This window comes from Mesocricetus auratus, unplaced genomic scaffold (assembly GCF_017639785.1).
Source record: "Mesocricetus auratus isolate SY011 unplaced genomic scaffold, BCM_Maur_2.0 Super-Scaffold_4256, whole genome shotgun sequence".
Classification (NCBI taxonomy): domain Eukaryota; kingdom Metazoa; phylum Chordata; class Mammalia; order Rodentia; family Cricetidae; genus Mesocricetus; species Mesocricetus auratus.
The window spans coordinates 52,301,552-52,315,337 of record NW_024429182.1 but is presented as its reverse complement, the minus strand read 5'-3'; the positions used below and the strand labels follow the sequence as shown (position 1 = coordinate 52,315,337).

The window sequence follows — 13,786 nt, the reverse complement described above, 5'->3', positions numbered from 1 at the left end:
TTCTCCCACCCAGCCAGCGAATCAGGTCAAGCCCTGAGGCCCATTCATACCGCCTGCCTCCCCAATGTCTTCCACTTCCCAAGGTCTCTGCCTTCCACAGCCTGAATGGAAGCAGTGACATTCCTCCCAGGGGTGAAGTCAGCACCTCCCCATCTTGCCCAAATTCAGGGCCCGCTGATGAAAATTAAACCAAAATTCCTCCCCATGACCTACACCCCTGCTCCTGGCCCCAGACTGCACTCTCCCCTGCCTCCCCCTTCCGCTTCCCCCACCTTTCCTCAGACTTGGGAAGGATAAAGAACAGAGTGTCTTTTCCACTATTCCCACGGCCTGGCCCTTTTCAGACTCCTTTTCGCCTTCCTCAGTTTGCCAGGACCCCCCAAAGGTTCCCTCAGAATCACCCTTCAGGGTCTGGTGGGAAGCCTGTTTGAAAGATGGCTTCCAACACCCCTCTGCTTTTCTCCCACTCCACAGTTGGGTAACTAGATCTCATTTTGTGGGCAAGAAATCCAAGCCTGGGCATTAAGGCTCCCTTAAATGCCCTCCCCTGATAATGAGATTGATGACTACCTTATATGCCACCCTAGAACCCTCATCCAGAGGCTGACAGGAGCAGAGGCTGACACCCACAGCTAAAAACTGAAATGAACCCCTGGAACCCAGTTGCAAAGAGGAGTGATGAGCAAAGGAATCAAGACCAGGCTGGCAAAACCCACAGAGGCAGCTGACCTAAACAAGGGGGAACACACGGACCCCAGACTGATGACTAAGAGACCAGCTTGGGACTAATCCAGCCCGCCCCCAACCTGTGTCAGAGAGGAGGCCTTGGGACCTTGGAGAGTAGATCAGTATTTATTCCTGGCATACAAATAGACTCTGGGAGCCCATTCCACATGGAGCGATGCTCTCTCAGCCTGGACACATGGGGGGCCCTGCCTGGATGATATGACAGACTCTGAAAATCCCTCATGGAAGGCCTTACCCTTCCCGGGGAGAGGAGGGGAGGGAGAGGGAACAGGGAGAAACATGTATAAAAAGTTAAATAAAAATTATATATATATATATATATATATATATAGAGAGAGAGAGAGAGAGAGAGAGAGAGAGAGAGAGAGAGAGAGAGAGAAGAGAGAGAGAAATCCAAACCTGGGCTGTTAGACTATGCTGTGTTCCAAGGTGAGCCACCGCCTACTCTAGGCAGGGGAAGTCAGGTTTATGAGTGTGAAGGAAAAAATGAATGTAAACCCTTCGGACCACTCCTGCCAGGTGGTAAGTATTCAATGTTCCTGAGGGAGGGGGTCCCTCCTCACAAGTCGTCCTGGACTCCACTAGCAAGGAATCCTCTGGGAACACAGAGGCCACCCCTTCCCAGCATTGTAGGAGTGGGCCCAAGCTACTGAGTGACTCAAATGCCCTCCCCCAACACCTTATTCCCTCTGTATACCCAAATAAACTCAGCCTGAAGTAAAATCCGTTAGCTCTTTGGAGCCTAAAGCTAAATCCAAACCCCTCTTCCCATCAGATTACTACCCCCTGGTTCCCCCGGGGAACCTGACTTGGCATAGTCCTGACCCTGGTCACCCCTAGCCCTGCTAAGTTCTTTGAGTCAGACACTGTGTCCTGAGGTCTCCTGGCATGCTCTCACCTTATGGCCCAGCTCCAGGACACCACATCCTCTCCTTCAAACCAGTGAGTAAGCCTAGCTCCTCTCCAGCCTTGAGCAAATTCAGGACCCTTCCCCAGCCCCTGCCAACCCCAAGGGCCCTGATGTTCTCCTCCCCAGCCAGCCCCCTGAGCACTCAAGTAGTACTCTCCTTCTCGGCTGTTAGCCTGGGAAGGGGGCCAGGCCCTGAGCTCAGACCTTGGCGATTCCAGAGTGTCTGAGGCCCAGAGCCAGCGCCGCCAGCCAGGCCAGACGAGGGGAAAGGGGGAGGTGGCAGGGTGGGCACCAGGAAGCCCTCTAAAAGGGGGGTTGGCAGGGAAGCTGGGTTTCTAGCTTTGTTCCTTCTGCTCTTCTTCCGGGACCCTAGAGACATCTTTCTTGGACTTCAGTGAAGCCTGGGCAGAAGGCGCTTAAATTCTTTCCTTCGGGAGAAGATACAATCAGGATTAAGGAGCTATCACTTCAGGGCTTCCAGGACCCCTGCATGTGCACAGGCCAATGGGCAAAAGTTAACAGGCCTCTGGTCCGCCAAGCAAAGTCCATCTGCCTCGCTTTCCCCGTTTTGACCAGGTGGGAAAGGAGCTGGACTGGGAGGTGTGCGCAGGCCTCCACACCCCGCCCGGAGGAATCCGACAGGACAGGCCCGCGAGTCCCAGGTGAAGACTCTGGAAAGGACCCAGCCCGGTTCCTGCGCCGGTCGGTCACCTGGGGGACAACCCCCACTCCAGCCGGCGCCCTCCCTGCTGCACACCGTCGGTCCTCCCGGCAGCAGCGGGAAAAGAGAGAGAAAGGAAAAAAAAAACTGTCTCCCTGGCCCGGGGCCAGCGTCCCAGCCCCCCTCGCCGCCGGCGCGCTCCAGCCAGGGAAAACAACTGCTCACTTCTCCCTGCGTCCTCCCCGCGCGCTCCCTGCTTCCCGGCGGCCGCGGGAGAGGAGCCCGGCCAGGGGGAGGCGCGGAGCGGGCCGGCCGCCCGGCCTTCCTCTCCCCTCGCTCCTCCTCTCCGCCTCCACTTGCTCCGGCCTCTTCGCTCCTGCCTCAGTTCGGGGCCTGGCTGGGTTTCTCCCGGCCAGGGAAGTTTCTTCGCTCTTCCCGCAGTGCAGCTTCCATCGCTCTCCCTCGCAGCGGGGATCCCGGCCTTTCCTGCTGTCCCCTCCCTGCCCTCGGCCTCGGCTTCTCTCCCCGCTTTGCCCTCTGCAGCCCTCTCCCGAGCTCCCAGCTCTCGATCCCCCCGCCCGGGCTCGCCCCCCCCCCGTCATCTCCCGGGGTCGTGCGGCCCCGGATGCCCGGGCCCCGAGGGGCTGCCCGCGGCCTGGCCCCTGCGATGCGCTGGGCCGGGGCATCTGGGCTGCTGGCGCTGCTGCTGCTGGCGCTGCTGGGCCCGGGCGGCGGGGCCGAGGGGGGGCCGGCCGGCGAGCGGGGCACGGGCGGGGGCGGGGCACTAGCCCGCGAGCGCTTCAAGGTGGTCTTTGCGCCGGTGATCTGCAAGCGGACCTGTCTGAAGGGCCAGTGTCGGGACAGCTGTCAGCAGGGCTCGAATATGACGCTCATCGGAGAGAACGGCCACAGTACCGACACGCTCACCGGCTCTGGCTTCCGCGTGGGTGAGGGCTGGGGGGCTCTGGCTGGGGGCATAGGGAAGGGCAGACGACAGCAGCAGGCAGGAAGCAGAGTGGAGCACTGGGCACAAAAGATGGGGAGCTGGGGTACAGCGATCGGAGACCTGGGTGCCAGGGAGATGGAGAGACTGCAAGTAGTCCTTAGGAGCCAGAGCTGAGTGACTGAACGGAAGCCTGGACTTTTAAGTATTGGATTAGGGTTGAGGCTAATGCTGGGGTCCCCGACGATGCAGGTTTAGGAGGTGCTCAATTGTAAGAGGAAGCATACAAGGGTTTGGGGAGGTGAGAGCAGGGGTAGGAAGTCCAGAGGAGCAGGTAAACCTTTCCCTAAGAAACAGAAATCTTTTTAAACTGTCTAGTTTGTCATGGTGGAAGGAGACACCTGTGTTCTATGGGAGGAGGAGCTAAGGTCAGGACTAGGGTAAGGGAGTTAGTTATTGGCAAAATCTGAGGGGGAAAGGCTTTGAGGCATAATACAGGAGTGCTAAGAAGTGGTAAGGGCCTGGAGGGGGGTCCATTCCTTATGTCACCCACAAGCTCTCAGAGCTGGTTCCACCCCAAGACTGAGGGACCCCTTCCTCAGCATCTCTTTAAAGAGAAGGCCCAGGGCTCAAAACTCCTCCCCTGGGGCCCTGCGGGACGGGCAGGGGGTGGTGTCCCGGCAGTAATTACCCTCCTGGACAGGGTAATTAGGCCGTGCCCAGGATGGTACCAGGAAAACAGCTCCTATCACACATTCCTGTATTCTCTCACAGCTCCAGTCCAAAGGAGTCCCAGTCATGTGCCTCAGAGTTCTCATGAGTGTGTGAGTGTGTGTGTGTGCGTGTGTGCGTGTACAGGGGCGTGCACTGGTTTTGGCATGGCACGCTGAGATTAGTTTGGTTCGTGTTCTGTGTGTCTAGGGTGTGTGTCTACAGTCAGTCTGGGACTGTTTACACAGTGAGCTTGTATTTGTGTCAGAATCAGTTTGTGTGTGTGACGGGATGACTGTGCGTGTGAGTGAATGTGTGTGCAGCCTCTCAGGCCCCCTGCCTGGTCATCCTGTGCAGGCTGCTGTCTCTATCCATGCTGCCCACATCCCTCAGGCTCAGTGCCCGGGCCACAGTGGGAGGTGTCACTGAGAGGTCACTCTCACCACTATGGGTGACTCACTGGAAGACAGGAAGGAGAGGATCCTGCCTCCTCTGGCCTGGGACACACCTCTGTTGCCCTCCAGGCCTAGTCTCTGGAGACAGTGCAGGATGGGATGGGCTAGTCGGGGACGCTCGGAGCCCACGACGATGGTCAGGAGTGAGTTGGGCTGCCCCTGTGAGCACACAGCCACCTTCCCACCCCAAAAAGTGGAGCAGCCTTGGAACAGGCAGGAGAGGGACTGGAGATGGAACTCAGGCACAAGACTAGATGAGCATGTCCTTTCCTCAACCCCCTGGGACACAGAGCTGAGGATCACTAGGCCTTGTCCTCCAAAACACCTTTTTGTTTGTTTGTTTGTTTGTTTTGTTTTTTTGAGACAGGGTTTCTCTGTGGCTTTGAAGCCTGTCTTGGAACCAAGTCTTGTAGACGAGGCTGGTCTCAAACTCACAGAGATCCACCTGCCTCTGCCTCCTGAGTGCTGGGATTAAAGATGTGTGCCACCACCGCCCGGCCAAAACACCTTTTATAGTGGGAGAGGCAGATATGACTACAACTCAGGAAAGTGCAGCCAAGCAGAGCAAGGGGTGGAGAAAGAGCAAGCCTCGTTTCTGGGAGAGAAGCTGTGCCCAGAAGGGTCCGATCGGGACAAGCAGCAGCAGTGAAGAACTCTGGAATGGGGAAGGACAGGGGTAAAACTGTGGGACACTGGCCCACTAGTAGGAGGTGGGTCCGTGGGTCCTGGGCCAGGGGTATGCAGAAGGAGAATAGAGGGAATTGAACTGAAAGAAGGTTCTGGAACATGGCCTTGAATGTTCAAACAGGGAGAAGAACAACAAGATGAGTGAAGGGTGGGGCTCTTTTTCTAGAACTTTGTCTGAGGCAGGTTTCTCTAGTCCTGCCAAGGTTGTGGACAAATGGGAGAGAGGGAAAAGCCCTGAGGAGGATCACAGATGAGTTCAGGGGACACCATACAGGCTGTAACTGGTGGGGCTGGAGCCTGAGCTTAACAGGCAAGAACTCCCAGTGGTGAGCCCAGCTGGATAGTGAGTTCTGTCGGTATCCTGGGCCGGATCCTGGCGAACTTAGATATGGTGTGCCATTGGCAGCTGTATAAACTGCTGCCGTAGGTAGCAAGATGGAGGGAGGGGGTGAGGATGAGCTAGGGGTGAGACTTGAGACCTGAATTAAGGGGAGAACTTTAGCTGTCACTTCTACAGTCTGTACCACTCTGGGCCAAGCATCTGTATAGGCATTGCCTCATTCAAGAGAACATTACCATCATGGGTAAAGGGCCCTGAAGCCTGGGCAGGGCAAGTAAGTTACTCGGCAACAACAGGGCATATGACCAGGATTTAAGCCTAGAACTTAAGATTCCAGGCTCCATCATGGATAGAAAGGTATTAATGGCCTACAGAAGGCCATCTCCATGTGTGTGATCTGTTATCCCAATTAGGGCAGAGCCAATACATGGCAAGGAAGTTGAGCCAGGATGTGGGTGATGATGGTCTGGGGACTGAAGAGCACCAGGCCCTGACTCCTGTCTCCTCCCCAGTGGTGTGCCCTCTACCCTGCATGAACGGTGGCCAGTGCTCCTCCCGAAACCAGTGTCTGTGCCCCCCGGACTTCACGGGGCGCTTCTGCCAGGTGCCTGCTGCAGGAACTGGGGCTGGCACTGGCAACTCAGGCCCCGGACTGGCCCGGACTGGGGCCATGTCCACAGGTCCGCTGCCGCCCCTTGCTCCAGAAGGCGAGTCTGTGGCTAGCAAACACGCCATCTACGCGGTGCAGGTGATCCCGGATCCTCCCGGGCCTGGGGAGGGACCCCCTGCCCAACATGCAGCTTTCCTGGTGCCCTTGGGGCCAGGACAAATCTCAGCAGAAGGTACTAAGAGACGGGCAACCTGGGGGTGCTGAGGTGGGCGGGCAATAAGGGTGGCCAGATCTGGGCACGGGCCAAACCCTAGAAGAGCTCAGCGCCGCGACCCTCCAGGCGCGGGACAGCCCTGAGGCCACCGCGCCCCGCCCCCCCAGTGCAGGCTCCGCCCCCCGTGGTGAACGTGCGTGTCCATCACCCTCCTGAAGCGTCTGTTCAGGTGCATCGCATAGATGGGTCAAATACAGAGGGCCCAGCCTCCTCCCAGCACCTGCTACCGCACCCCAAGCCCCCGCACCCGAGGCCACCCACCCAAAAGCCACTGGGCCGCTGCTTCCAGGATACACTGCCCAAGCAGCCCGTGAGTAAATCTACAATTCCAAAAGAGCAGTCCTTTCTATCTCAGGGTCATGCTTGCTATCAAGGCAACATGCAATTTAGAGTCTCAAATTAGAACTGGAAAAGGAAAGAGAGGGGCTTCAGGAGGGGGGCAAGTGGGGGCGGGGCACTCTGTGACTGCTCTCCACATCCCTGCCTCTAGTGCGGCAGCAACCCTTTGCCTGGCCTCACCAAGCAGGAAGATTGCTGTGGAAGCATCGGTACTGCCTGGGGACAAAGCAAGTGCCACAAGTGCCCACAGCTTCAGTGTGAGTGCCTGGCTGGGTGCAGTGTCTCCCACAAGGTGGTCCAGCTATCTTTCCCATTCCTGCCATAGGAGCCACCAAATCCTCTCTCTCCTCCCAGAGCCCTCTTTCCTCTCCTGCAGACTCCCGTATTTCCTTGTCTTGTTGCTATTGTGTCTGTCCACTCTCTGCAGATACAGGGGTGCAGAAGCCAGGACCTGTGCGTGGGGAGGTGGGTGCTGACTGCCCCCAGGGCTACAAGAGGCTCAACAGCACCCATTGCCAGGGTATGGTCCGCTGAAGAGTCTGGACTATAGGGGGCAGGTGGGCATGGGGGAGGGGTCCCAAGGTGAGAGAGAAAGGAGTCTAACTAAGGCAAAACCCTCAAGTGTGCGGAGCAGGTTGCTGCTACCTTATGGCCCCAGTTACATTGGTCAAACTGCTTATCACAGACATCAATGAATGTGCGATGCCCGGCATGTGTCGCCATGGAGACTGCCTCAACAACCCTGGCTCTTACCGATGTGTCTGCCCTTCTGGTCATAGCTTGGGCCCCTCACGGACACAGTGCATTGGTAAGACTTGGGGACTCCTGATCCTGAGAATTCACAAGGCATGGGTGGGAGGGGCAGAGCTCCAAGCAGACAGTCAGAGGTCACAAGAAGTCAGAGTGGGTTAAGGGTTGCTAGCAGAAGCAACAAGATCCAGAGCAGATAGAATCAGTGGTGAGCTGAGGTTAGAGCTCACTCGAGGCCAGATGAAATAAGGGTCCTATAAATCACTGGTTTGGTGAGAAGGACAAGTGAAATTCAGAACTTGAATCAAGTCAGTGGTCACAGAGGTATCAGGAAGTCACATGAGGTCAGGGTCACATATGGCTCAAGAGTTGACTGAACCAGAGAAGCAGGGTCTGGAGCAACTGGGCTGAGAGGGGCAGTGTTCAGGTCTGGCCCTCCACTACCACCCCTGCAGCCGACAAACCAGAGGAGAAGAGCCTGTGTTTCCGCCTGGTGAGCACCGAGCACCAGTGCCAGCATCCTCTGACCACACGCCTCACCCGTCAACTCTGCTGCTGCAGCGTGGGTAAAGCCTGGGGTGCACGGTGCCAGCGCTGCCCAGCGGATGGTACCGGTGAGTAGAGGTATACAGGTGTAGTGTGTGGGAGACAGCTGTGTTCCTATCCAGGAATTCACTTGCTGTGTCCACATCTTGACCACAGCAGCCTTCAAGGAGATCTGCCCAGCTGGGAAGGGTTATCACATCCTCACCTCCCACCAGACACTCACCATCCAGGGTGAAAGTGACTTTTCCCTTTTCCTGCACCCTGATGGACCACCCAAACCCCAGCAGCTCCCTGAAAGCCCCAGCAGAGCGCCGCCACCTGAAGACGCAGAGGAAGAGAGAGGTCTGACTTCATCCAGTGACTCAAGACCCACAGATAAGACTCAGTCTAACCTTCTAAGGCAGTGGTTCTCAACCTGTGGGTTGTGACCCTTTGGAGGGTCGCATATCAGATATTACGATTCATAATGGTAGCAAAATTATAGTCATGAAGTAGCAATGAAATAATTTGTGGTTGGGGGTCACCACAATATGAGGAACTGTATAAAGTGTCATAGCATTAGGAGGGTTGGGAACCACTGTTCTAAGGTTTAAATCCCTTGGCCAAAGCACTGACCCTATTACCCTCAGCATTGATTTGACCATGAGCTATTATCACCTCCTGGGCCAGCATTGTACAAACCTAGCTCAACGCTGGGTGGTGGTGGCACACACCTGTAATCCCAACACTGGGGAGGCAGAGGCAGGTGGAACTCTGTGAGTTTGAGACCAGCCTGGTCTACAGAGCTAGTTCTAAGACAGCCAGGGCTAAAGAGAAGCCCTGTCTCAGAGAAAAAAAAAAAAAACAAACAAACCTAGCTCCACCATTGCTTTCTAGACCATGACCACTAAGCAAACATACCCTAATCCCAGGATCTAAGCTTTGACCCTTGACCCAAAGGCATGACTTTTCAACTCTCAGAGACGTACCCTAGCCATACAGCCCCAGCTGTTGACCCTTGATGTTGGTGTCCCATCCTGATGTTTAATGTCTCATCGTCTCCTTTAGGAGTGACCATGGATCCAGTGAGTATAGGAGCTCCAGTGGAGGGGGTAGGGAGACAAAGGAAGCAAGGAGGGCTTATATTGCTATCAACCGCAGCCAGTGAGTGAGGAGCGATTGGTGCAACAGAGCCACCCCACTGCCACCACCTCCCCTGCCCGGCCTTACCCAGGTGAGCTAGGCACTGCAACTGGCAGGGTGGCAGTTCTTGGGACTAAGTCACTGGGAGGTGTGGGAGGGGCTGCAGTGAGTATTCAGTGGGTGTGGCCTGCAGGGGTTAGGAGGCTCAGTCACCAGCCTTGCTCTCTGAAAAGCCCTTCCTTCTGCCTGCAGAGTTGATCTCTCGCCCCTCCCCACCTACCTTTCACCGGTTCCTGCCAGAATTGCCCCCATCCAGAAGTGCAGTGGAGATCGCCCCAACTCAGGTCACAGGTAAGACTGCACACCCAGCTTAGTTCTCCTCCCGTGGCTTCCTAGGCTAACAGGCTAGCACTTGCCCTGAGCTGGGAAGTTCAGTGAGCAGCAGAGGTGCCTCTTTGCCTTCCAGTGGGCCTGCTAGTATGATGGTCAGCTCAATCTGAGAGTACTTATCATCCAACTTATATTTATTGAGCATCTACTATGTGCCTCCCAAATAAACCACAAACAAGCAAACAGATCAAGTCAGGCGTGGTGACTCACACCTGTAATCTCAATACTCTGGTGAAGACAGGACTGCCTAGAGTTCAAGGTCAGCATAGACTGTTGCTTGAAACCCACAAAGCAGATCAGAAATTAAAGTCTACTGTGTCTCATAAATGCTATAAAAAGAGAAGTGAGAGAAGACAGGAAGTCTGAAGGTTGTGATGTTAGGTAGCAATAAGAGGTTGTGGGGCTGGGCAGTGGTGGTGCATGCCTTTAATCCCAGCACTCAGGAGGCCGAGGCAGGTGGATCTCTGTGAGTTCGAGGCCGGGCTGGTCTACAGAGTGAGTTCCAGGACAGCCTCCAAAACAATACAGAGAAACCCTGTCTCGAAAAAAAAAAAAAACAGAGGTTGTGGGGTCTGAGTGTGTGTGTGTGTGTGTGTTAGAGAGAGAGAGAGAGAGAGAGAGAGAGACTATATAACATTTTAAAGATTACTAGTATTCAAGAGAATTGGGATCACTGTGAGTTTGAAACCAACCTGGTCTACAGAGTGAGTTCCAGGGCAACCAGAGCAGTTATACTGAGAAATTCTGTCTCAAAAAGCCAAAGCCAAAGCCAAAGCCAAAAAAAAAAAAAAAAAAAAAAAAAAAAAGAAAGAAAGAACATTCCAGAGAAGTTAAGTCTGGGCAAAGGTGTAGAAAAGTATGAATCACTGGTGGAGGAGGGAGAAACCACAGAGAACCAGGGTAAGTCCAGTTCATAACAGGCGGGTTTGATGCCAGAGGCTATGAGAAGCTTCTGCAAGGACTGAGCGTTGTACAGTTGGCAGCGCAGACTGAGCAATCTGCCGGGCTCAAAGTGAAAAGCTTCTGATGCACATCACTTCACTTCCTTTGAAGGCAACAAGCGCTTGTCTAGTTTCCATATGAAAAAAAGCTGAGTCTCAGAGAGTTTTAACAATCTGTCACAGCGGAGCCAGATCAAGTCTATGGCACATGGACTCCAAAGCCATAGTCATTGAACTTGACTGAAACCCTGAGTCTAGAAGAGCTCCTGAGATGGGGGCTCAGGGGGACGGTGACTACCCACCCCTAGGGGATTGTGGGAACATGGAGGACAAGGTGCCTGGGAGGAAAGCAAGGAAGCCTATGGAGAGGTACCGCAGGCGGCGCGCAGCCTAAAATGCACGCTGGTCAGGTCTGCTTTGGCAGAGCTCAGCGTCACCCTGGGCTTCATGGGAAAAGTGGCGGTCAGGAGCGAGGACAACATGGGCACAGGATGAGAGAAGCCCTCTGTCTGACATCTAGACACATATAGCACAAGTTGGGTTCCTCTGCACTGGAAAGTGGGGACCCAGGTCTGTGGAACAAGGGGTGTTGAAGTCACTGGCTAGAAGATATTAATAACCCTGGTATTACAAGGTGTAGCTACTGAGGGGCCTGGGGAGAATGTTGTCTCAAAGACCCTTGGGAAAGGGTCATAAGAGCATAGGACGCCGGGCGTTGGTGGCGCACGCCTTTAATCCCAGCACTCGGGAGGCAGAGGCAGGCGGATCTCTGTGAGTTCGAGGCCAGCCTGGTCTACAAAGTGAGTTCCAGGACAGCCTCCAAAGCTACAGAGAAACCCTGTCTCGAAAAAAAAAAAAAAGAGCATAGGACACTTAGCCCATGTGGTTTGATTTGATGTGACACGGGTCAGGCTCTTGGAATGCTAGGGACAAAAGTAACAAAGGTGGCAGGAATGGCAAGGGCACGGGGTCCTGTGTGGAGACTTCTGGAACAAGGACATCAGGATCATTTGAGATGTGTAGAAACTCCTAGGATTCAGATACCCATGTGCAGAAGTCAGAGGCCACTCTGTGATCAAGCCTTGCTGAGCAGTAGGGCTGGTGTGTCAGATCTGCCCTGTGGTGTAGTAGGAAGCAGGTATTCCCTAACCGGCCTTTGACCCTGTCTACACGTGCCGCAGAGACGGATGAATGCCGATTGAACCAGAATATCTGCGGCCACGGACAGTGTGTACCTGGCCCCTCCGATTACTCCTGCCACTGCAACCCGGGTTACCGGTCACATCCGCAGCACCGCTACTGCGTTGGTGAGCCGGGCCTGTGGGCGAAGGGGTGGGGCGGGTGGCCCAGGGCATGGCCGGGGATCTCAACCTGCCTTTGATGTCTCCTGGCCTGCGGGTCCTTCCAGACGTGAACGAGTGCGAGGCGGAGCCCTGTGGTCCCGGGAGAGGCATCTGCATGAACACTGGGGGCTCCTATAATTGTCACTGCAACCGTGGCTACCGCCTCCATGTGGGCGCGGGGGGACGCTCGTGCGTGGGTGAGTGCCGCCAGCCCCGGGCTACCCTGGGGATACCGGGTGGGTTACCACCCGCCCTATGCCCGTCGTATACTCTGTTCTCGCCCAGACCTGAACGAGTGCGCCAAGCCTCACCTGTGCGGCGACGGCGGCTTCTGCATCAACTTCCCCGGTCACTATAAATGCAACTGCTACCCCGGCTACCGGCTCAAAACCTCCCGACCGCCCGTGTGTGAAGGTGGGGTGTCCGTCCAGACGGAAGCGGGCTTCCCGGCTGTGCCTCGGCTTAGGATGGGGGCAGAAGGCCTGCACCCATCTCTACCTCTCGGGCGGGGGTCAGGAAATCCCAAACCGGTCATTTTGTCTTGATATGTGACAGAGGGAGGCCCTGTCATGTTGAGCACAGGACCAGCCATGTTGTCCCCAGACCTGCCGTCTTCCTTTTCCCTTCCATGCAGACATTGACGAGTGTCGCGACCCTAGCACCTGCCCTGATGGCAAATGTGAAAACAAACCTGGCAGCTATAAGTGCATCGCCTGCCAGCCCGGCTACCGCAGTCAGGGAGGCGGGGCCTGTCGTGGTGAGGGCGGTTCAGGCTCCACGTGGGGGGCGGGCCTCTAGCCCTGGGGAGGCGGGGCCTCACCCCCCAGCAGCTTGCAAATTGTTGTAGGGCACAGTGTGGTGCTAGCGTTCCTCCCTGCAGATATCAACGAGTGCTCCGAAGGCAGCCCCTGCTCTCCTGGATGGTGCGAGAACCTTCCTGGATCCTTCCGTTGCACGTGCGCCCAGGGATACGAGCCTGCACCAGATGGCCGCAGTTGCATAGGTGAGCTCCAGCATATTCGGCAGACAATGGCTCTGTCCTCAGCGAAACAGCTGGGCCTTGGAGGATGGACTTTTTTTTTTTTTAAGCCTGGAGGGTGGATTTTTTTTTTAATGTAGCCGGGTATTTTGCCTGTATGCATGTATATTCACCACGTACATACCTGGTGCCCTCGGAAGACAAAAAAGGGGATCAGATCTTCTGGAACTCAAGTTATTGGCCTCTGTGAGCTGCCAAATGGGTGCTGGAAATCCAACCCTAGTTCTGTGTAAGAGCAACAAATGTCCCTAGCCATTGAGCCATGTCTTGTCTCTTAAGAGATGAGAATTGAAACTTTTGCTCGAAAAGCTTGTTAATTTGAAGGAAAAAAAATGTCAGATGGTGAATCATTAGTCCTCTGTGGTAATGTTTATTATGTACCAAAAAGCAGGCTGGGGGCTAGAATTCAGAGAAACTGGGAAACGTGTCAGACTTGTCTACTAGTAGGGCAGGAGCCTACAGGAAGGAGGCGGCCTGCATTTCTCTAGAGAACCATAGAGATTAGCTAAGTAGATAGATGGGGTGCCCATGAGATGCTGTGATGTTAGAACAAATTGGCTAGGCTAGTTGGCTGGAGAGAAGGAATGATGGGCCCTCCCAGAGTCTAATTTGGTGACTCCAAGGGTGGTGCTGTTCACTATGATTGGGCCTCTTTGAGAGGGAAGACGCTGAGACTGTCCATCCATGTTAGATGAGCTCAATAGGGTTGTCAATTTAGGTTTCTCAGCCAGAGATGCCAGTAGAAGCTGAGCGATGTGGGCGGGGAGTCTTGGGCCATACAGGCCCGTATGGAACTATCAGCTGTGGACTATGGGGCTCTGGGAAGTTGCGGTAGGCCTGCTTTACTGCAGAGTTTCATGGACACGGAGACGAGGGGAGGCAGGGGCAAGTGAAGAGATGGGAGCAAAGGGATTGTAGGATCATGGAAGGTGGCTGGGCTTTCAGAGCACCATGTGAGAAGCTGGGGCCCAAGCAGTG

The 13,786-nt window shown here is 55.2% G+C and overlaps 1 protein-coding gene across 4 annotated transcripts in view; it reads left to right on the top strand.

Annotated features, from left to right (window-relative positions):
• Nucleotides 1–2,537: 2,537 nt before the first annotated feature.
• Nucleotides 2,538–13,786, top strand: part of Ltbp3 (latent transforming growth factor beta binding protein 3) — a 16,069-nt gene continuing 4,820 nt past the window's right edge. The window contains exons 1-16 of one of the 4 annotated variants that reach the window (XM_005063975.4): nucleotides 2,538–3,265; nucleotides 5,967–6,296; nucleotides 6,446–6,648; nucleotides 6,829–6,934; nucleotides 7,105–7,197; nucleotides 7,363–7,485; nucleotides 7,883–8,041; nucleotides 8,130–8,315; nucleotides 9,021–9,037; nucleotides 9,114–9,186; nucleotides 9,348–9,446; nucleotides 11,608–11,733; nucleotides 11,835–11,966; nucleotides 12,055–12,183; nucleotides 12,404–12,526; nucleotides 12,650–12,772. In XM_005063975.4, coding sequence (XP_005064032.1) covers nucleotides 2,944–3,265; nucleotides 5,967–6,296; nucleotides 6,446–6,648; nucleotides 6,829–6,934; nucleotides 7,105–7,197; nucleotides 7,363–7,485; nucleotides 7,883–8,041; nucleotides 8,130–8,315; nucleotides 9,021–9,037; nucleotides 9,114–9,186; nucleotides 9,348–9,446; nucleotides 11,608–11,733; nucleotides 11,835–11,966; nucleotides 12,055–12,183; nucleotides 12,404–12,526; nucleotides 12,650–12,772 — 2,344 coding nt within the window. In that variant the 5' untranslated portion in view covers nucleotides 2,538–2,943. The remainder of the gene's footprint in view (nucleotides 3,266–5,966; nucleotides 6,297–6,445; nucleotides 6,649–6,828; nucleotides 6,935–7,104; nucleotides 7,198–7,362; nucleotides 7,486–7,882; nucleotides 8,042–8,129; nucleotides 8,316–9,020; nucleotides 9,038–9,113; nucleotides 9,187–9,347; nucleotides 9,447–11,607; nucleotides 11,734–11,834; nucleotides 11,967–12,054; nucleotides 12,184–12,403; nucleotides 12,527–12,649; nucleotides 12,773–13,786) is intronic. The other 3 variants (XM_040749213.1, XM_013113873.3, XM_005063976.4) reach the window with 3 other exon arrangements.